General features: G+C 43.6%; 1 protein-coding gene across 1 annotated transcript in view; it reads right to left on the bottom strand.

Annotated features, from left to right (window-relative positions):
• LOC126234490 (alkaline phosphatase 4-like) overlaps positions 1–24,115 on the bottom strand; it is a 110,049-nt gene that overhangs the window by 35,267 nt on the left and 50,667 nt on the right. Inside the window, exon 2 of the mRNA XM_049943184.1 lies at positions 5,042–5,376. Within this exon, the coding sequence (XP_049799141.1) occupies positions 5,042–5,371 (330 nt within the window). The 5' untranslated portion in view covers positions 5,372–5,376. The remainder of the gene's footprint in view (positions 1–5,041; positions 5,377–24,115) is intronic.

Raw genomic sequence — 24,115 nt, forward strand, 5'->3', positions numbered from 1 at the left:
CTTATACTAAGTGAGGAGTCGTTTGGCATTTACCGGTGTGATGTGTGGCTTATGAGCAGCAGCTCGACCATGAAATCCAAGTTTTCTCACCTCCCACCTAACTGTCATAGCACTTGCAGTGGATCCTGATGCAGTTTGAAATTCCTGTGTGATGGTCTGGATGCATGTCTGCCTATTACACATTACGACCCTCTTCAACTGTCAGCGGTCTCTGTCAGTCAACAGACGAGATCGGCCTGTACGCTTTTGTGCTGTACGTGTCCCCTCACGTTTCCACTTCACTATCACATCGGAAATAGTGAACCAAGGGATGTTTAGGAGTGTGGAAATCTCGCGTACAGACGTATGACACAAGTGACACCCAAACACCTGACCACGTTCGAAGTCCGTGAGTTCCACGGAGAGCCTCATTCTGCTCTCTCACGATGTCTAATGACTACTGAGGTCGCTAATATAGAGTACCCGGCAGCAGGTGGCAGCACAATGCACCTAATACGAAAAATGTATGTTTTTGGGGGTGTCCAGATGCTTTTGATCACATAGTGAACGTGCAATTCCTAACAGACAGAACGGCGTATCTCCTGACGTCACACAGCGTACGAGGTGGGTTCTTATCGAAGTACTACAAGCTTCAATTGGTCCCAAGCGTGCTCCATCAGCAGGAACCGCAGCTCACGGCACTCGTATGAAGTGTACACGGCTGGCTCGTATATTATCGTCTTGACTATAGGACTGGACAATAGGTTGGACGATCCTGTCCCGGTACTGCACAGACCTCGAATTACTTTCGTTAGTGATGAGAGGCGTCCGACATCCTTACTTCACAATAATAGCGTTAAACATAATTTCCCCATGATGCGGGAGGGGGGCTTCTTCTGTTGTTCATGCATGATTCACTAAGTTTACAAATGCTCTTTAAGAAAAAAAAAAGAGTCGGTTAGTTCGGGTGGAGTGACCTATTGTACAATGAAGAAGAAATTGAACCATTGGACTGGGCATTACCTGTAGTAATAACCTAAAGAGAAACAGCGATTTTGCTGACTGATCAGAAACCGGAACAGCTGATTTCTGTGTAAAACAAGTAAAGATCGGAAAACCGATATTTGATCTTTCTAGCTTAACCGTTTCAGGCCTTAACATCTAAACTCGATAACTACACACTGTTTCCGAAATTCAGTTTTCGTCTTCCGTAAGTTATCCCGCATATAAACATAATGATAGGGGCTTAAAGGCATAGTGCTTGAATGCCGAATGACGTCGCTATGGTGTAATGCATTTCGTGTGGAAGTGCTCTGTGCGTGACAACCTTTCTATCCATAAAGAAATTATTCGCGCACTGTCTAGCCTTGAAATGATTCTTCGAGGAATGTTGGCACACTGAACTGTGTAAAGGAGCCAATTTGTTCCGTTCAAGACTGGAGACAGAGCGCACTCAGCTGCACTGAACAAGCTGGTTTAAGTTCAGCTCAGTTACACAGGCTGCCGTACGTAGCAATTTCCTGTCGTCAAACGAGTACTGAGCAAGAGATTTCCGACCACCTGTGGCGGGGTTCGCCGGCCGGTGTGGCCAAGCGGTTCTAGGCGCTTCAGTCTGGAACCGCGCGACCGCTACGGTCGCAGGTTCGAATCCTGCCTCGGGCATTGATGTGTGTGATGTCCTTAGGTTAGTTTGGTTTAAGTAGTTCTAAGTTCTAGGGGACTGATGACCTCAGAAGTTAAGTCCCATAGTGCACAGAGCCATTTTTTTTTTTTTTTTTTTTTTTTTTTTTTTTTTTTTTTTGTGGCGGGGTTCGTGTGTGTTAAGTTCGGTAAACGGTCAGTCCGCAGTTAAATTTTGCAGACACTGACGATAAGAGTGTAAGAGAGACAATGGCTACAATCTTAGTGGTATTTGGGGTCTGGGCTCTAAAATGAAGTGGCAACAAAGAACCTAAATTAAAAATTCAATTTCAGTGGGAAATGGTGGAGATGAGGGAGTTTTTTCTTCTCTTTCCACCCTGTAATTCTTGGGGGGAATTACTTTCCTCACTGATCATTTTTCACAATTGCACGTCAAAATTTTCCCCCATTTCATGTACTACATCGAACACAGACTAAAGTAAACAAACATCGAAAGTGTCTGCATATAGCTTCATGCTTCCACTATTAACATTCGACTTGTTTGAGTGTGTAATGTATCAGGCTTCGGCTTCTGCTGTTGATGTATGGTGTAATATTACACCATTATATGCTGTAAGAAAATAAACTGTAAAATTCCACGTGTAGGTTGTTGGGCGAGGGCCTTTATTTATATATGGTGCAACATTTCGTTATTGCGTAGCAGAATAAATACTAAAAATGGTGAAACAGAAACATAAATAACATTATTACTCAACATTTGGCGGACTCAATATAAGAAATATTATAATAGCAAATAGGGGAAATAGGGACTATAATTAAAACTGTTCAAAATCTGTCACGCATTGTCAATTGAGAAACTCTTCAGCAATTCAAAAAGTGATCTGAAGATATTACTGTCGCTCTTATGGGATACTCTTCTAGAATACACTACCTTCTCAAAAACTTTGGAGAATGTCAGTAGTGAAATGGGTCATAGTTACAGACATCTCTCCTGTAACTTTTGTTATAGAGGGTTGTTACAATATAGTTTGATGATACAAGGCCAAATGTGAGTCATTGATAATACTGTAGGGGCTTAATTTAAAAATCTTTTTTCTGTATAGATCTTCATTATTTTCTTGCATAAGAGGGGGACTGGTTTATTTAGATCCGATCAGTCGCAAAATGGAAACCACTGTGAAAAATCAGGTCAAGGTTCTCACAGATGTGGTGGGCAGTGTCTTTAGTATGTCTGGCGATTGCGTCGCGTCACTCTTTCCAGTTCTCAAAGCACAGTGAACATGTAAGGATGCCTAGAAAATAGTACCTCTTGCCAATTATGAGTGCATGTTGAGACATTTCGCCTAATTTCACGCAGCCCACATGACGTAACTGTCATGCATTTCCTTCCTCATGATAATTCTCGGCCGCTCACTGCAGGCGCAGTGAAGAAGCTCCTGCAGTGTTTTCGATGGGAAATGTTTGATCACCCACCAAACAGCCCGGTCTTGGCTGCCTATGAGTTTCATTTCAGCTCACATAAACCGCTGGCTATGAAGAAAACATTTTAGCACAGACGACGAGCTACAGACAAGCGTAAAGAAATAATGAGGGTACTGGAAAGTTGGTGCAACACTACGACAAATTTCTAACGAGGAGAACACAGCAAGTGCCATAACCTGATTTCCCAAGAAGTTCGTTCGGTGGAGGAGTACTCAAAATAAGTGAACACGTTCCTCGGTTTATTTGTAGATACTCGACCGTTTCTGAGAAAATGACCGTCGCAATTTTCGACATAGTTAGGCACATTTTAGTGCGCGAAATCTCAGCCGAAATGGGGGCAAAGTGGCTAGCGTCGAGGCCTCTCACTTTTACGCCCCATGTTCAAAGCCCAATTACTGTCTCTGCTTTTTTTTTCATTTATCTAGCCGTGTCCGTAGAAGGTTGCGACAGAATGTTTCTTATCAAGTTAGGGAATAAAAAGGCACCACATTAATTGTAAACTTAAACTACGTTTCACAGTAAGTGAATTTATTATGCAAAATATGTGTGTATCATATTTTCAGGGGTTACAATCTTTTTAAGTTTTCATATTCTTATATTTCATTCTCATATCAATTCTTATATTAATTTTTATATTTTATTCTTATGTTTTGTTTTTATGTTTAGTCTTGAGGAAGCTTTGATGCATTCCCTCGGATTATACCGCTCGTAGAAATATTCGAAACTAGAAATTCCGAACACCACGAGCGAAGTCAGGTTTGCCACAGTGACATTTCTTTCTATGAATCTCATCTGAGAAAGGAATGCTGTTAACACTGCTGAAGATTTCACACGTCGGCAATAATTTCACGGCCAATCGCATATAACGGATCAGTTTACCAAAAACTGGCGCTTGCAGTTGGTTATGACTCGAGATACACTACAGGAATTTCACCGAAAAGAATTTCAAATAATTTCCTCACATTTTTTTTAATCCATTAACCAGACACACAATTAGTAGACAAATAAGGGCAATGTTATTTCTATACACAATGGACAATATTCGTGTAGTAATCTTCTACGCACATGGGGAGATAAACGAAAAACAAAAATAAAAATAACAATCGGGTTTCGAACACAGGGCGCAAAACTGCGGGTCTACGCCGCTAGCCGATGTGCCACCGCTTCGGCTGAGCCATTTACTAAGCAAAAGGCCCATAAAGTGCGTCGAAAGCTTTGACCGTCGTTATCTCAGAAACGGTCGAGAATGTACGGATAAGCCGAGACATATGTTCTCGTAATTGGACCCATCTTCCATAAGCGAAGTTTCCGGGAAATCGGGTTGTGGCACTTGCCGTGTTCTCTTCGGAAGTCGGATCGGCGACTGTGTAGAGAAGTAGATGGAAGGTGCAGCTGACCGTTCCAAACAAAACATGTTTGATTTTTACCGTGGGCCTTAATAAACGAATAGCCCTCGTAACCAGTTAAACTTTTTACCGCCAAATTAGCTGTTCAGAAGTCCACCCACGGGAGCTGAGTGAACACCGGCACGGTAGCTTAGCGTGTTCGGTCAGAGGGCTGCGTGCTCTCTGTAATAAAAAAAACTGAGTCAAGGAATCAACGATCACCTTGAAGGGATGTCTTGTGACGTCCGCCCAGACCAAACGCAACAAACTATATCCAACAAAATGAAAAAAAAAAGCGGTCAGCGCGACAGACTGTCAATCCTAAGGACCCGGGTTCGATCCCCGGCTGAGTCGGAGATTTTCTCCGCTCAGAGACAGGGTGTTGTGTTGTCCTAATCATCATCATTTCATCCCCATCGACGACCAAGTCACCGAAGTGGCGTCAAACTGAAAGACTTGCACCAAGCGAGCGGTCTACCCGACGGGAGGCCCTCGTCACATGCCATTACTATTATTATTAGCTGTTCAGAAAACTGGAGCTGGAAATGTGGTACCTGCTTGCTGACGCTGTAGGTCTTTGAGAGTCCGGTGAAGGGGAACCTCTCGAAGAGCAGGCGGGTGCCCTCGCCGGCGCGGTGCATGCCCGCGGCCGTCACGGTGGGGATGCCCATGCCGTCGCCGATGAAGAGCACCACGTTGCGCGCGTGCGGCGACCCGGAGGCGGCCTCGAGCGCCGCGCGCGCCCACGAGCTGCGCGCGAACGTCAGCTGTTCGCGGGCCTGCATCCGCCAGCGCGCCGCCGACATGTCCACGGCCTGCGACGCCAGCGCCGCCGTGGCCCAGAGGACGCAACACGCGATAACGGCCCTCGCCCTTGCAGTCATCTTTCCTGCCGGTAGACAGACGCACTCAGTATACTGCAGCTTCTTACACTGACGGGCTTTAAAACTGCATCAGGAAGGGTAGCAAACTATTTTGAGGTTTGTAATTTAAACAGCATCGAGTCACAAACGTACACTACAAGCCATTAAAATTGCTACACCAAGAAGAAATGCAGATGATAAACGGGTGTTCATTGGACAAATATATTATACTAGAACTGACATGTGATTACATTTTCACGCAATTTGGGGGCATAGATCCTGATAAATCAGTACCCAGAACAACCACCTCTGGCCGTAATAACGGCCTTAATACACCTTGGCATTCAGTCAAACAGAGCTTGGATGACGTGTACGGGTACAGCTGTCCATGCAACTTCAACACGATACCACAGTTCATCAAGAGTAGAGTGACTGGCGTATTGTGACGAGCCAGTTGCTCGGCCGCCATTGACCAGCCGTTTTCAGTTGATAAGAGATCTGGAGAATGTGCTGGTCAGGGCAGCAGTCGAACATTTTCTGTATCCACAAAGGCCCGTACAGGACCCGCAACATGCGGTCGTGCATCATCCTGCTCAAATGTAGGGTTTCGCAGGGATCGAATGAAGGGTAGAGCCACGGGCCGTAACACATCTGAAATGTAACGTCCACTGTTCAAAGTGCCGTCAATGCGAACAAGAGGTGACCGAGACGTGTAACCAATGGCACCCCATACCATCACACCAGGTGACGCGCCAGTATGGCGATCACGAATACACGCTTCCAATGTGCGTTCACCGCGATGTCGCCAAACACGGATGCGACCATCGTGATGCTGTAAACAGAACCTGGATTCATCCGAAAAATGACGTTTTGCCATTCGTGCACCCAGGTTCGTCGTTGACTACACCATCGCAGGCGCTGCTGCCTGTGATGCAGCGTCAAGGGTAACCGCAGCCACGGTCTCCGAGCTGATAGTGCATGCTGCTGCAAACGTCGTCATCAGAACAACGTTTCACCAGGCAACGCCGGTCAACTGCTGTTTGTGTATGAGAAATCGCTTGGAAACTTTGCTCATGTCAGCAAGTTGTAGGTGTCGCCACCGGCGCCAGCCTTGTCTGAATGCTCTGAAAACCTAATCATTTGCGAATCACAGCATCTTCTTCCTGTAGGTTAAATTTTGCGTCTGTAGCACGTCATCTTCGTGGTGTAGGAATTTTAATGGCCAGTAGTGTAGTTTAATGAAGTTTGTTTCAAACAAGCCTCTACCGGTTTCGGATTCATTACAAGTCCGTCTTCAGATGGCTCTTGCACGTTCCTTGCTATTCTGCTGGGGCCTCGTTTTGTTATCGTTACTGGCTCTGTGCACTAAGATAAAAAAAACGTTTTTCTTTCGAAATTCGATAAAATTTCGAGAGATTTTTTCCTATTTGACGTGCACTAAGTGAGTGCTGCTAAGTTCTCGGAAACTTCTTAAGCAGAAACTTTTATAGAAGCCTGAAATTGTACTTCGTGTTTACAAGTTATGTTGTCCATGCAGTTACAGTAGAACCTCGCTAATCCGTCCCCTACGTGACCGGGGGCATGGTCGGAACGCAAAAAGTTTATTGACCCGTAACATAACAATACAGTATCTTGTGACTGCCATTAGCGTTACTAAATACAGAAATTGTTATTCTACCTTTACCACGTTTTGTATTTGTTGCAGGCTCATTTTGTGCAGCAAGAGTTCTTATAGGGCATATTTTGTACTTTAAGCCAGAGCCTATACCCTTGATCAGGGGTCATATTTACTTTAATTAAGTTTCCAAATTTCGGGAGAAATTCATTGGCAGGTGTTTCGTCAGCAGACAGCTTCTCATATGGTTCAAATGGCTCTGAACACTATGGGACTTAACATCTGAGGTCATCAGTTCCCTAGAACTTAGAACTACTTAAACCTAACTAACCTAAGGACATCACACACATCCATGCCCGAGGCAGGATTCGAACCTGCGACCGTAGCAGTCTCGTGGTTCCGGACTGAAGGGCCTAGAACCGCTCGACCACAACGGCCGGCAGACAGCTTTTCGCCGGAAATAATTGCATTTCGAGAGCCACGTCGTCTTTTCCAATCATGTAATCAGCCTTCACTCGCTGTAAATTTTCATTGTTTTCACCTATTTCTTCATACAAAATCAGTGCCTTTTCTTTTATGATTGGTCCAGAAACGGAGTTCGTTTTCTTCTCTCCCACCCAATTCACGCCCACAAAGCATTATCTAGTTTTTCTCTTTTAGGTTTCTTCAAAGTATTTTCAGTCCTTTCTCATTATCAATCGTAATTTTATGACTTTCAAGAGTTTTCCTATTTTTTCCCCAGTCTTTAACAGTTGTCATGCCAATCCCGACCTCACCTGCAACGTTCTGAAGAGTCTCGTCTTTACATAACCTTTCAGTCATTTTCAATTTCTTCTTTAAAGACAACGTCACATGTTTACGTTCAGTTGATACCATAGATTTGTTCTGCACACTTTAACGAAAGAAGAACACTGTAACTATTTTAGAAAACACTTGCGTGCACAATAACACTTAGTGATCGAGTTACAAACAAGTTAGCTGGGTCTAATGTAGGTGTTACGGAGATGCTTCGGGGTTCTGAAATGGGAATCCCTGGAAGGAAGGCTATACTAAATGTGGAAAAATGTAAATTAATGCGGATGAGTAGGAGGAACAATCCTTTAATGTTCGGATAAAGTATTACTTGCATCTTACTTGACACAGTCAAGTCGTTTAAATATCCGGCGTAACGTTGCAGAGCGATACGAAATGGAACAAGCATGTGAGAACTGTGGTAGGGAAGACGAATGGTCGACTTCGGTTTATTGGGAGAATTTTAGGAAAGAGTGGTTCACCTGTAAAGGAGACCGCTTATAGGACGCTGGTGCGACCTATTCTTGAGTACTGTTCGAACCTACCGGTAACAATTATAGCAGGTCCGCCTTTGAATCGTTTCGATGTCTTCCTTCAACCCGACCTAGTACGGATTCCAAACATTCGAACAGTACTAAAGAACAGGTCGCACCAGCGTCCTATATGCGGTCTCCTGCCGGTAGGTTCGAACAACAAGTAAGTGTTACGGAGATGCTTCGGGAACTGAAATGGGAATCCCTGAAAGGAAGGCGACGTTTTTCTTGAGAAACACTTTTCAGAAAAATCAGAGAACCGACACTTGAAGCTGATTGCCACACGATTCTACTGCCGTCAACATACAATGCGCTAAAGGACCACGAAGATAAGATATGAGAAAATAGGGCTCACACGGAGACATATTAATAGTCGTTTTCCCTCGCTCAATTTGCGACTGGAACAGGAAAGGAAATGACTAGTAGTGGTACAGCTTACCCTCCGCCTTCTCTGCCTCGTGATGACTGGGTGTTGAGTGATGTCCTTAGGTTAGTTAGGTTTAAGTAGTTCTAAGTTCTAGGGGACTGATGACCATAGATGTTAAGTCCCATAGTGCTCAGAGCCATTTTTTTTACCCTCCGCCACGCACCATGTGGTGGCTTGCGGAGTGTGTATGTAGATGTAGATGAAGTTATTTCATACTAAAACTAATTGAACTACCGCATCTATCAACGGTCAACTGCCTATTGATCCATATAGCGGACGACGAGTTGCGTAAACAAACACCTGAAATTTCATGGTCGGACTAAGAGAGGAGTTGGACCATCCATGGTTGGATTAGCGAGGTTCACTGTATGACCAGATGTTTTGCATGTTAAAAAGATACAATTAACCAACTTTACAACAATGAATCTACGGGATGCGAATAATTATCTTACGTAGGCTATATCGTTATTACGCTCAGAGTCTTATATGACCGATACTGTGTTTTTTAACTGATAAATCGATGGGTAATGACTAAACTAAGTCGAAACCGATAACATGTTTACAAGAAACAGAGACTGAAATGTGTCCTAATGACGTACATTATTAGCATCGATCAGTGTGTGTTCTCGTAGACATGGATGTGCTGCCTGTCGGCGTTCTTCTCAGGATCTTTGGCCGTCCTTTGCCAACAACGTGCGCCACCAGTAAATGAGGGGGAATGCATCTACGAAGGTAGTCATTTGTGTTACCAAAACAGTTAAGCAAAGGTTGTTCGAACATACCGAGACGATCACCAAGAGGCAACACATCAATAAGTGGCCACCAAAGCTGCAATGATTCCGGTGGGATACTATAGGCGAAATCCTGACAGGAACAGTGATACTGATTTTAAAGATAAATCATCCACAGCTTGTGCTACGATAATAGCGCAATAAAAGCTTTAGCCGTCGCCAAATGTTGCTTTAATTGAGTCGTACCATGTCGGATACTGTCATATTTCACAGCAACGTAGCACATTTGCACTACAAGCCTTGCAAATACGAGTATTTTCAATTATCTTTGGAGCAAAATCCATCACCTGCAGCCTGACAAATATAGCAGTGAGCAACCTCAACACAAACCAGCAGAGTGTGGTTAACGCCGTCCACCGCAAAGCGGACTATTGTTTTTCAAGTCTGCTTCTGTTTGTGTCCCTGGCCTCGTTCTGACTTGTGGAGAAAGATCACAGCCTCCTCTCTCCTCCAGGAACTCATATTATTATCGGAATCCACGAGAATGGGAACTATGAGCGACGAATTCAAACAACACCTGTTTTACGATAGGAACTAGAAGATAATTATCTCTGCTGCATCCATTCAGCTCCGCCATTCTACTTCCGCTTGCGACTTTCTTCGTGAATATTGTTTCTATATAACAGCACTTATGGAAATACCCTACCCGATTATCGGATTTTTAAACAAGCACGAAAATGACGCGTAATCTTTCCACTTTCTTGGAAAGCGTCTGCATATAGCTTCATGCTTCCACTACTAATATTCGACTTGTTTGAGTGTGTAATGTATCAGGCTTCGGCTTCTGCTGTTGGTGTGTGGTGTAATATTACACCATTATATGCCGTAAGAAAATAAACTGTAAAATTCCACGCATAAGGTGTTGGGCGCGGGCCTTTGTTTATATATGGTGCAATATTGCGTTATTGCGTAGCATAGAAGAATAAATACTGAAAATTGCTGGCCGAGCGGTTCTAGGCGCTTCAGTCTGGAACCGCGCGACCGCTACGGCCGCAGGTTCGAATCCTGCCCCGGGCATAAATGTGTGTGCTGTCCTTAGGTTAGTTAGGTTTAAGTAGTTCTAAGTTCTAGGGGACTGATGACCTCAGAAGTTAAGTCCCATAGTGTTCAGAGCCATTTTTGAACTAAAAATGGCGAAACAGAAACATAAATATGACTATTACTCAACATTTGGTAGACGCAATATAAGAAATATTATAATAGTAAATATGGAAAAATAGGGACTATAATTAAAATTGTTCAAAATCTGTCACGCAAGTGTCTCCATTCTTGAGCGCGTTTTCTCTTTCTGGGCGAATCTGTATGCGTCGTTATTCTGATATCGAATCTAACTGACTGCGTTGATCCACGGCCTTCATGATGTCATGTGATAAAGTGTGAGTTGTGTTTTATATGTTCGATGCATTCGAAATCCGTGTTGTTTAGCATGGAGGAGATCATTCTGTTCGAGATGCCTCATTACGTATGCGCTCAAAAAGTGATCTAAGATTCTACCATAAATGGATGTCAACGATATTGGACGGTAGTCCTGTTGACCACTTGTAATACTCTTCTTGCAGACACGTGTCACCTGTACTTCCGCGGCTTTTTGTTAGAGGGATATACGGTAGGTTACGTTTAGAACAGGGGCTATCTCAGTCACAAATTCGATATGGATTCCATCGGGCCATAGAAAGATTTCAACCGTTTGTGTACCCAATAACGCTAATATCTACACCACATATTTTTGCGGTGGTGTGAGGATTAAACCAGGGCAATACCCCCTGATTTTCCCTTGTAAAAGAATATTTGAAGTTCAGCATTTGTACCGTTTCTTTGCTACGCTCAATTTCAGCTGTGTTCCTTAAATCTACCAGGTGTTTCGTCGGCTGAAGAAGAAGTCAGTTCTGTTGTTACTGAAATGCTCAATTCATATCGAGCCTTCATAAACATGTGGCAGATGCTAACATTTCCTTTACAAAAAAATGAAATTATCTCTTGGCATTTACACTCACAGTTCGAAATAGAAATATCATTCCGCATCGCAATGAAACAGTGAACCTCCAGACTTAATAAATACAGAAAAGGGTACGTTTTACTGGCGAAATTTCATGCGTAGCTGAGAGCGTTCTTTTTTCTGTTTACAGGAGCACTATGATGCACACAGCAACGTACGTAGTTACGTCTCACCTGTGCATACAAACATGATGACGTTGGATCACACATTGCCACACCATATTCGGTTGCATCATCTTACAGTCAAGACAAACTGCCTGAAAAAATTGTAAAGAATCCGGAAGGGAAGGAGGAAACTAAACGAAACAACATGGGCCCAGAGGGTATATGATGTTATTTACTTGGTTACAAGATGGAGTCAGATTTACAAGGAAATTGGGAGTACGAACCCCCTTATCAGTACGACGTTGCACCCCTCTGCCCTGGATGCACCCACTGATTTCGTTATAATGGATATCAATAAGACGAAATGGCCCGCAATTGTTGTAACTGGTCCGTGATATCCTGGATACCTGTTCATTCTACGGGGATCTTGCTGGCCACAATAGTACCTCAATGTCACGCAGACAGTTCATAGACACACGTGCCATGTGTGGACGAGCTCTGTCCTCTTGGAAAATGGCGCCACTGTAGTGTCACTTGACAGGTAATACGTGAGCACGCAGGATGTCCATCACGTACTGATATGTCGTCACTTTTTCCTCAGTCACTACCAGCCATGACGTGAAATTATACTTGATGTCTCCCGACGCCTTGCCGCTAGGAGTTACATCGCTGTATCTCTCCAAAACATTGGAAGAACGGCCCCTCTCGCTTGGGTGCTGCCATATTAACCGACTATAATCATGCAGAGCAGTACAGAATAACGATTCATACTGACAAGGGAACCTCCCCATCGCACCCCCCTCAGATTTAGTTATAAGTTGGCACAGTGGATAGGCCTTGAGAAACTGAACACACATTAATAGAGAAAACAGGAAGAAGTTGTGTGGAACTATGAAAAAATGAGCAAAATAAATAAACTGAGTAGTCCATGCGGAAGATATGCAACATCAAGGATAATCCCCGCACCGCAGCGTCGTGGTCCCCTGGTTAGCGTGAGCAGCTGCGAAACGAGAGGTCCTTGGTTCAAGTCTTCCCTTGAGTGAAAACTTTAATTTTTTATTTTCAGTTTATGTGACAAACTATTATGTTTTCATCAGTTTTTTGGGAGTCATTATCACATCCACAAGAAAACCTAAATCGGGAAAGGTAGAAGAATTCGCCAAGTGTACAAGTTAGGTGGGTCGACAACAAATTCCTGTCATGTGACGCACATGCCGTCACCAGTGTCGTATAGAATATATCAGACATGTTTTTCTGTGGAGGAATCGGTTGATCTATGACCTTGCGATCAAATGTTTTCGGTTCCCATTGGAGAGGCACGTCCTTTCGTCTACTAATCGCACGGTTTTGCGGTGCGGTCGCAAAACACAGACATTAAACTTATTACAGTAAACAGTGACGTCAATGAACGAACGGACAGATCATAAATTCGCGAAAATAAAGAAATTAAAATTTTCACTCGAGGGAAGACTTGAACTAAGGACCTCTCACTCCGTAGCTGCTCACGCTAACCACGGGACCACGGCGATACGCGACTAACGCTCTCCTTGATGTTATATATGTTGCGCATGGACTACTCAGTTTCTATATTTTGCTTATTTTTTCGTAGTTCCACATAACTTCTTCCTGTTTTCTCGATTGATCTTTGTTCAGTTTTTCAAGGCCTATCCACTGTGACAACTTATAACTAAATCTGAGGGGGGTGCGATGGGGAGGTTCCCTTGTGAGCACAATGGTACACCATTCATCAGCAGTTCACTTTTGCCGCTCAAAACGCAGTAGTTTCTGTTGTGGTGTTACCAGCAGCCTACACATGAGGTAGTATTCCTCCAGTCCAGCTGCTGCTGGTCTCTGACCGTTGGTGTGGGATGAAACGTAATGCGGCAGGGAGTACACTACTTGTTCTCTGACGGCAGGTGCAGATGTGTTGTGATTGGTGCACAATAGGCGATTCTCCCTAGTGGCGGTCGGACACGGTCGAACGGAACTCTTGACGACGCATACGCCTGACGTTTCCGTACACTGCAACATAGGGCAACTACCTCATCCTGTTGCCCGATGAATTTGGATATTACACGATTCGAGCAACCGGTCAAATGGAGACCCACAATGATGTCTCTTTCAACTCTGTCTGGTGCTTATAAAGCTGTCTCGCACGAGTACTTGGCGTTTTCGTGTCTTGCACAGTGATCACACAACATCCGACACTGTGAAAGCGCCGGCCGAAGTGGCCGAGCGGTTGTAGGCGCTTCAGTCTGGAACCGCGCGACCGCTACGGTCGCAGGTTCGAATCCTGCCCTGGGCATGGATGTGTGTGCTGTCCTTAGGTTAGTTAGGTTTAAGTAGTTCTAAGTTCTAGGGGACTGATGACCTCAGAAGTTAAGTACCATAGTGCTCAGAGCCATTTGAACCATTTTTTTGAGCTGTGAAAGCCCCTTCTAATACACTACCATGCGTGGTAACTAAACTAAACACGAACAACACTAATGCACTCTGGTTGCTGTTTTACCTGTCACAGAGAATTGCAACTCTAATCGTTTACGTCGTGTTGTATCTACAAACACGAAGTCGCTTTGACTGTCGACTGTGTCTTCTGGGTGCTATCCTTTTTTTTTTTTTTTTTTTTTTTTGTCAGCTCGCACTTTATCACATAATACTCTGAAGGCCTTGGATCAAGGCGGTTAGTTAGATGCAATATTTCTTGATTTCCGAAAAGCAGTTGACTCAGTACCACACCTACGCTTATTATCGAAGTTACTATCAATCTAAATCTGTAACCGAATCGAGGACTTCTTGGTAGGGAGGAAGCAGCATGTTATCTCGGATGGAGAGTCATCGACAGATACAAAAATAACGTCAGTTGTGCGCCAGGAAAGTGTGTTGGGGCCACTACCATTCGTGTTGTATATTAATGACTTTTAAGACAATACCAATAATAGCACACTTTCCACAGATGATGTAGTCACTATGATAAAATACTGTCTCAAAAGATTTTCACAGGTATTCTATCAGGTCTTCCTAAGATTTCGAAATGGTGCAAAGATTGTCAACTTGCTTTAAAAGTTCAGAAATGAAGAACCTGTCCACTTCGCAAAACGAAAAAAGTATAGTTACCTGTGATTATAATATCGACAAGTCACAACTGTAACTGGTCAACTGGCAGGTTTAACAATTTCTGGTGATATGAAATGGAATGATCTCATCGGCTTAGTAGAAAGTAAACGCAGGTGGCAAACTTCAGTTAACTGGTGAAGTACTGGGGAAGCGCGATCAGTCTACAGATGAGACTGGTTGTGTGACCCATGCTAGAATGCTGTTGATGTTGCGGCGTAAAGTCAAGAGCTGGAACTCCAGTCGGGAACAATGGAGCAGAGAGGGCTGTGAAGAAGGCGTCATCCAGTTGCACGCTACCGACCCCCCTCCAGGAGGACAACGTGACAGCAGCGGCCTCTGTGTGAAGAGAACATAAGCGCCTCTCCCAGCTGGCCACGGCCAGTTCTCGGAGAAGCTTCAAGAGCAGCGACCTTGCTTGTGCATTCTGAGTAGCACAAACTTGGAATTGTTATAATGAAGAGATTTCTTATTTTGTCTGTCGCCCTTTGCTTGCGACACATGTGCTTAACACAAAGGTAAGTATTGCCAATTACTTTTCGTAATAAAACTCAGTAATACGATTTGTTTAAATTGTTGTCTAGCGATCGGAGGAAGCAGGTTTCCTAGACACTCCATGCTGACGACTAGGGAGGATTCAATATATGACGACTAGGTAGGCCCGCATCTCGTGGTCGTGCGGTAGCGTTCTCGCTTCCAACGCCCGGGTTCCCGGGTTCGATTCCCGGCGGGGTCAGGGATTTTCTCTGCCTCGTGATGGCTGGGTGTTGTGTGATGTCCTTAGGTTAGTTAGGTTTAAGTAGTTCTAAGTTCTAGGGGACTGATGACCATAGATGTTAAGTCCCATAGTGCTCAGAGCCATTTTGAACCACGACTAGGCAGGATTCAACAGCTGAAGTGTGTGGGACCAGTATCATACAGGGCTAACTGGCGATACTGAACATATACAGAACATGGCAGCACGAATGGTCACAGGTTTGTTTGACCTGTAGGAGAGCGTCACGGATATACAAAAGAAACTGAACTGGCAGACACTTGAAGGTAGGTGTAAACAATCCCGAGAAAGCCTACTTATGAAGTTTCAAGTCAATCTTGAAATGATGAATCTAGGAATAACCCCTTACGTACAGCTCGCGTACGAGCCGCGAGGACAAATTAGATTAGTTGCAGCGCGCACAGAGATGTTTAAGCAACCATTATTTGCGCGCCCCATACGTGAACTGGTAAATTGGAAGTACCCTTTGCCGTGCACTTCAAAGTGATTTGCATAGTATGGATGTAGATAGGTAGACGTAGGAAGATACCAAACTAGATCCCCGCAATTGAGCAGGCCCCAGAAGTAGATCTACAGTACTACCCTAGTCTCAAAAACACAGTAACAGTCATAGCGAAAATTATCCAATAAATTTCCAAGAAATGCTTTAGTTAAGTTGCACCTATCACACGACCTGCCCCGGCCCGTGTCTGCTATGACCTTCAGGTCGACGATTTCACACTCTAAAGCTGTTTCACTGTTTCGTCAAGAGTAATGCAGAGAGAAACCAAAAGAAAAGACAGAATGAAAGCTGAATTATCTCTAAAACCAGAAACTTGATTTCTTGAATGTATAAAGCAGGTTTCACTCGTATATTAAAAGAAAGACCCTATGCTACTGCTTTTTTCAGCACTTAGTTTTTGCGATCCACACAAAATAAATTTATGCTGTAGTAGCACAGTTAATGGTTCCAAAGGCAAACTCATGGGCTGTGCCAATGTCCAGTGTATCTTTATAGTTGATTTAAGGAAGCTATTAATTTCTTTTCCTCAGTACAGTCTAACGTAATCCGTTGTAATTGGTAGTCGCGGAACGTACGATAAATCACCACGAAGTCGGGTTTCGAGCCCCACCACGGGCATATGAGTGGGTTTTGAACGTGCAGTTACTAAACCTGTCCCAAATAAGTGTAGAACATGAAACGAAAATAAATATATCGCCAATGGTAAACTGGCAAATATACGAGGATCGTTTGGTAAGTCTGGGAAATTTCCAGGGTGTTGTAGGATTTGGTTAAACTACATATTTATTGTTAAGCACGATTCTTGTAGCCATTGTGTAGAGTCTGAACGAGGTGTATCGCAATTAACTATTGACTGCCATTTGAACTGAATCATGGAAAAATAAACTAAAAACCGAATTATTAAGTATCTTCTTTTGAACAAAATGCAACCGCGTGAACCTAACGGGGACTCTGCATTAACGTGGAAGATCATTTATTTTGGAATTACTGAGTTTAAATGTGGTTAAAGAGAAAAATATATCCAAACGCGCAGTTCCGGTCACCACAAAAAGAAGTACGAACACTCAGTGAAAGTGTGTTAGAAAGCTGCGATATTCCAACTGAACGTTTCATAGCAGTGAATGTTTCATAGCAGTGTTTTGGATATTTACGTGCAACCCGCTGGGCGTTTTGCATCCGATGGTGTTACTTAGATCCAGCGTTACACATCAAAATTAAATAGAGAAATACCAATGGGTCCACGCCGAAGAAGGTAAAGACGTTTTGAGATGTGAAGGCTTTTGTATTTATTTTTTATTCTGGGGTGTAGCACTCATAGATTAATTGGGGAAAGGCAGAACCAGAACTGGAGCAAACTGCACTCTATTGTTGGATCGTCTGAAAAATGAGCAAAATGAAATGGATTCATACGTAACGGTATTTTTCTGAACGCCTTCTTCATACAGTGCGCAGTTTCGGTTTTACCAACCTGTCAACGGCAACTGTCCTCCTTGTAGCAATATTTTTACTTAGTTGTATCTCAACAAAACGATCAGTATTCTTACTAAGATTCTTTAACAGAACTGATTATTGTTTGTCTACTCTATTGCAATCGTTGGGTCCCTCCTCCGTTTCTCATAATTTTTTCGTCTAAAAAGGCCGCTAAGTTCCTCAAGACAGATGTAACATGCTTTCGTGCAGCAAATACTCAGCAGATAACTGCGCCTAACGCCTAGTTTGTGTCTGAGGAATCTCAACACGCAAACATGAGACGTCGATTAGTGTTTCCCGTGCCCCACCGTGTAGGGAGAGGCACGCACATACATACATAACGTGGAAACACGTCCAGGTACAGCCCCTATAATAAGGGTGAACTGCGGAAGGGGCCCATTATCTGTCCTGTGTTAAAAAAAAGACAAGAGGCTAATAATAGAACTCAATTGCCGAGACCCATAATCTGACCGATCGGGGCCTTTTATGACTCTTCCAAGCGACCCACACCGAAATGAGATGATATTAAACTTGAGCCACGATGCCCCGATATGAAAGGTCCACAGGTGCAAAAAGTTACCTTAAGAGCAACTGTAGTTGCTTTATGTCGAACATGACACTACAGGATACCATTTGGATAGAACTGGACAGCCCATATTTCGTAGGAAACAGGCTAGCACAAACATAGTTGTCCCCCCCCCCCCCCCCCCGAATGAATGAATTTCGCTTCGCCTCCAGTTGAAGAGAAACTCAGGTTAACTAGTAATAGAGCATCCGAGAACAGGAAGATGTTAGATGAGTACCCATTATGCCGTTAAGGGCTGAACACATATGGATAACCATTGTATATACTCTTTGCTCTGATTCCGTACTTGCAGCTTAAAATATATTCGTAGTTCTCAAAATTATTTATGTTTTTATTGCACAGGCATCATTAACATGTAATCTTCAGAATGTGCTCATTTGTTTATTGATATACAATTATATTGTCTCACGAAAAATACTGTAACAGATTTTCGGACCAGTAAATGAATTAGAACACAATAAAAATGCTGCAACTTCGTTAAAACATGTTTCTTGATTAAAACGATAAATAATAATGAGTCCTGAAAAACTGAATTTCTAGATTTAAAAATGTTTGTGGATTAGAAAGATAATAAATAACGTTTTCTGCTAAAGATTAAAAATGCTTACCTAGAGTTTTAGGTGGTCCCTAAGATGTACGTCCGCTTTCACTGACATCGCAGTCTTTACCGTAACACAGTGAAAAATCCGAATTGAGATAGCAGAGTTTCCGAGTTGCACCGCAAAACTGGGGCACTCCCTTTTTACACAAAGTTGCTTGTGAAGTTAAGAAACAAATCTTTTCTCGAGACAACAAGCGACCATAAACACCTGCAACATAACGTGGTAATATGCAACAGCGTTCACACGTAAGGTATGTGGTAACTGTGCCCAGCGTCGGATATGTAATGGAATGGAATGGGTGGACTATGCATTCAGACGTGGGAATTCAGCATGTCAATGAAAGGCAAATAGTACAATAAAACCTCAACGATACGGTAATAACATCGTATTGTATCTGCACACGCTAGTGAGACAATGTGTCGATACACTTCATATTTTGAATGAATTGTCGAGAGTCTGTTCTTCCAAAATGTTTTCGATCGTTACAGCTGAAGAAAGATGCGCAGAATCATCAGAAAGCCTTGACACCAACCTGACGCTGTTCCGTTGTAGATAATAATACTGTCTGAAGCCGATATTCAGTGAGCTTTTTGAAGCCTTTGGTATCCAGTGAACGACAAGCATTCCGATAAGCGAATATTTGTAAATCATTCAGAAATAGTGTTCTCTGCATTTGTCAATGCAGTAGAACGCCTGGTGCACAAAATCCATAGTGCTGATTTTCGATAAGCAAGGACACTATGGAATGACACCTACGACAAGCTGAAATAAATTTAACCAGTCGATGTACTGTTTGGAGAATACATCAACTGCTCACGCAGATTAAATAAGCCATGTTGATGTCTCTATCAGTCCAGAGAGGATATCCGTGTAAAGGTCACCCCCTAAAATTTACGAATTATAAAAGAAACCATAAGTACCAGATGTGGTGTTACGGGCTATTCTGGAGACTGAAATCCAAGCTACTGTCCACCCGACAAGCGCGCCAAAAAGCTACAGAGTTACTTCCAGAGCGAATTTTCCCAGGGGTGTTGGAAAAGAATTTCAACGAGGCAGTTTTGTAATCGAGAACAAGAGCAGCGAGAAAAGTGGAAGAAGGATCGAACTCAGAGTTTAACTTCACGTCTACGTGGAGTTATTTGAGGTGGGCGCTAGTTCAGTTGAACGAGGTTGGAGCGACAAATGGTATGTGACATACAAAATTGAGGAACCCGTCGCTGCAGTCGGCCGGAATAATTCAGAAAACGTACAAGAAACATGAAGATCGCTCGAAAACGAGGAGCCTTGGAGTGCAAGGGTTGGGAAAAATAATATGAAAAAGCGACTGATATGGAGGTGGATAACCCGCTGCCGTTCAAACAGTCTCAACACACCTGGGCATAAAAGCATTTAGTCTTCTTTGGGATTTCGTACCGTTCGTAACATACCGGTATAAAATACTCCCAGTGAGAAACGGTGCAGCAGAACAAAGATCCTCGATAGCTCTTCAAGTAGATGCTACAATGGCAAGATAATATTCAAATTCAGCAATTACGAGGAACGTAGTGAAAATGTTATTTCATCAAATATTTATAACCGTCTTATTGCGGGCATTATGTTTATGGTAGATGAAATTTGAGGCTGAGAAGAATGGCTAGCCAAATAAATGAAAGTTACCTGAAGTGTTATCGTTGAAACTCTGTTTTCTAGAAAACTCAACATGTACTTTCATGGCATTGATCTTCTTGTATCAGAGGCAGCAGCAGCTCCAAATATCAGCAGCACATTTGCGACTGTTTTCGCAGATGCACCGTCGCTGGTGCTCTCTGCTAGCCTTCGATGGCAGTCAACACAATACCACAACGATCATGGATGTTCGGCGTTTCGTGGTACTTCCGAGGATGGTATACTAAAAACGGAAAAGATGAAAGACATCCTCAATTTGTCCATGTAAGTCAGAAAAACCGTCATAACCGATGTGGATATTGTTAGTTCAAGATGACGTAGAGCAGGGCTTCTCAAACTTTTTCTTCGGTGATGCCTTTCTTAGACGTGTATTTTTCGCCACCTCCACTCAGGGTTATACATGTAACTACTACTAACAGCCACCGTCACACAAGTTTCTACACACGTTTGCCTGCATGGACGCTATCCCAACGACGCTTTTCGGTGAAGCCCCAATCGAGTAAATTGTTACGCTCAAACAACGCTTGAATCAGATAAGTACATCCTTAAAGAAATTTGATTAAAATAGTGGATTACAACCCCAAGAACGAAAATAAGCAAAAGTGAGTAATAAAATTAAAAATGAACTATTAATTAATTTATATCACATACAAATTAAATATAGAGAAGAATATTTTACTGACGGCTAGAAAAAATAAATCTACCTTTACAGCTTTAGATGTGGCTGCCTTTTATATGATGCAATAACTCGAAGAGTGGCTTATTGTCCGTCACTGCTGGTCTCATGAGCCTCTCTCTATTCTGAAGACTGATTTCATTCGTTCCTAGTGCCACTGGTAATACAAGCTGGTAATACAAGCTAGCCTTTGCGATTGAGAGGCTTCATACGGTAGCCTTAAATGCAACTTATTGACTAATGTACGAGGTTCGATAGACTTTTTTGAATTTTCGATTATTCCAACAGCCGTTCCAAAAACTTTACAGGTGTTCTGGAATAGAAATCATGTTCGATGAGTCTCTCTCTTTTTAATATAGCGAGTCTCAGCCTTTATCTTGCTAAGCATTCATCACAAATCGACCACACGCAGCTGTTCATAAAACGAAAGTTTCCACAACCAGACGCCTTAGCTGCACGCAAATCTTCCAGGTTTGGATGGCACGGTAGTGATGGATGAAACTTTTCGTGTACATGTGTCCTAGACTTTATGTCCTATGAAAAATTCATAAATGCTACAAACGATCATTAAAGGCGTGTACCATCTGATAGTGAGTCGCTAGTGAGCTGAACCATTGCAAAATGCGACTGGTTAGTTATGGCTCTGAGCACTATGGGACTCAACTGCTGTGGTTATCAGTCCCCTAGAACTTAGAACTACTTAAACCTAACTAACCTAAGGACATCACACACATCCATGCCCGAGGCAGGATTCGAACCTGCGACCGTAGCAGTCGCACGGTTCCGGACTGCGCGCCTAGAACCGCGAGACCACCGCGGCCGGCGGTTAGAGTTACTACTGAAAAACTTTTATTCATTACAATCACAGTGTCATACATCCATAATAGGCAAAACTTTTATTTTACATTATTTTTGGCTCTCAGACAATGCCAGCCTGTAACTTGACGCCATTCACTCGCTCGGTTCGGCCTTTGAAATGTAACGGAAACACTGGACTACGTCACACACAACTCTATACAGGACGGCTCTCCTAAGAGTCGTCAGGTGCATTTTCTCTGGTGTTTCGGAATATAGTTGCAATTTCATTTTTGCATTGTGTAGTTGGAGTCAGCCCGAACAAACGGTGCTCATCAACTCTCGTGAGACGCCAATCATCTACGGAAAGCGTCGGCTTGTTTTCCGTCACAAACTGAATTATTTTTAAAGAGATATTTTACGTGCCCATTCGATAGAGTGGTGTCATATTAGTCTAATGGGATATTTGTTTTATCGATATGTATTAACATAGCTGGGTAGTAACGTGCTTGCCTCCTGTGCAGCGGGCCCGGCTTCGATTCCCGGCCGGTATGGAGATTTTCTCCGCTCGGGGACTGGCTGTTGTGTTGTCCTCATCATCATTTCATCCTCATCACCGGCGCGCAAGTCGCCCACTGAGGCGTCGACTGAAATAAGACTTGCACTTGGCGGCCGAACTTCCCCGGACTGGGCCTCCCAGCCAACGATGCCATTTCATTTCATTTCAACAGGCAAAGTGAGACTCGAAGAATATCCAGTACTGCAGCAGGGACAGCAGTGCCCTGTACCGCGCTGACTGATACTGCCAAACATGCAGCGCACCTGAGTCGCTGCTGGATTGCTGTTTCTTCTTCGCGTTTTACTGTCCCCGTTAATACTCATGGAGAAAACGAATATCGGACTAGACTAATTTAGGAGTGCTCTATCGAATGGGCGCGTAAATTTTGGAATTACAAATAATTTTGTTTGTAATGGGCCTTTCCGTTGACACTGTGCGTCGCATGAAAGATGTAACGAGTAGTAATTATTTGGACTGACTCCAGCTACACAACGCAAAAACAATTTAAAAATATCTGCCTAAATAGCAGAGAAAATGGACCTAACTGCTCTTATGAGAGACAGTGTAATGTGCACTAAACTTCTAGACAGATATCCGCTGTGACAGAAACTGAGCAAGTTGCAAGATCACCAAACACACAAGGCCCCAAACTGTTACTAACCGTTCGCACACAACTATCGTTAACTTTAGCACAGCACAGCCAACCCTCAACTGTGACTGTCGAAACCTGACAAGAGTTCCCAAACGGCAACAGTTAAACGTTTGCCGAAGTTGAGTCAAACGTCACAGTAAACGAATATGAACGTGTGCTATTAAATACGAAAAACTGCAATAAACGGCTGTAACCAATGAGTGGTTACAGTTCTCCCTCTTTTACGAGGGACGTTTGGTAAATAATGCAACACTTCTTTTCCTGAAAGCAGGTTGTTTTCTTCAGGATACCAATACACACAATTATTGCCCACTTTTTGGCTACAGAACCCCATTTTTCAACGTTCAGTGCGACGGCCTTACGCCACCTTACTGAAAATGGTCCACATGGCTCTGAGCACTATGGGACTTAACATCTGAGGTCATCAGTCCCACAGAACTTGGAACTACTTAAACCTAAGTAACCTAAGGACATCACACACATCCATGCCCGAGGCAGGATTCGAACCTGCGACCGTAGAGGTCGCGCGGTTCCAGACTGTAGCGCCTAGAACCGTTCGGCCACAACTGCCGCCTCCACCTTACTGAGAGGGCCTCTATGCCCGCATGATGCCACTCTACTGGACAAAGTCGGAGTCAACGTCAGGCTGCATCAATAACCTCCCCATCATCCACGTACTGCTTCGCTCGGAGTACGTCCTTCATTGGGCGAAACACATGGAAGTCGGAAGGTGCGGGATCCGGGATGTAGGTTGGGTGAAGAAGAACAGTCCAGTGAAGTTCTGTGAGCTTCTCTCGGGAACGCAAACTTGAGTGAGGTCTTGCGTTGTCATGGAGATGGTGAAGTTCGTTTGCACGCTGAAGTCCAACACTACAGGAGTCACAGCTGTGTGCGGCTAGCAAGCGCGCGGGAGATCGGACACGTCTGCGCGACCTCATTGCGATGATGGCGGACTCCTCGTCCTCACAGTGCTCTTGTACACCCCCATGTCTCTGTTGACAAACTGCAGGCGCCAATGAATATCTGCTGTCCCCCAGTTCTCAGCCATCAGAAACTGAATGACGGGTCTCTGCTTGGAACGCAGCTGTTTGCAGGCGCCATTTTGAAGGCTTGT

This window comes from Schistocerca nitens, chromosome 2, assembly GCF_023898315.1.
Source record: "Schistocerca nitens isolate TAMUIC-IGC-003100 chromosome 2, iqSchNite1.1, whole genome shotgun sequence".
Taxonomy (NCBI): Eukaryota; Metazoa; Arthropoda; class Insecta; order Orthoptera; family Acrididae; genus Schistocerca; species Schistocerca nitens.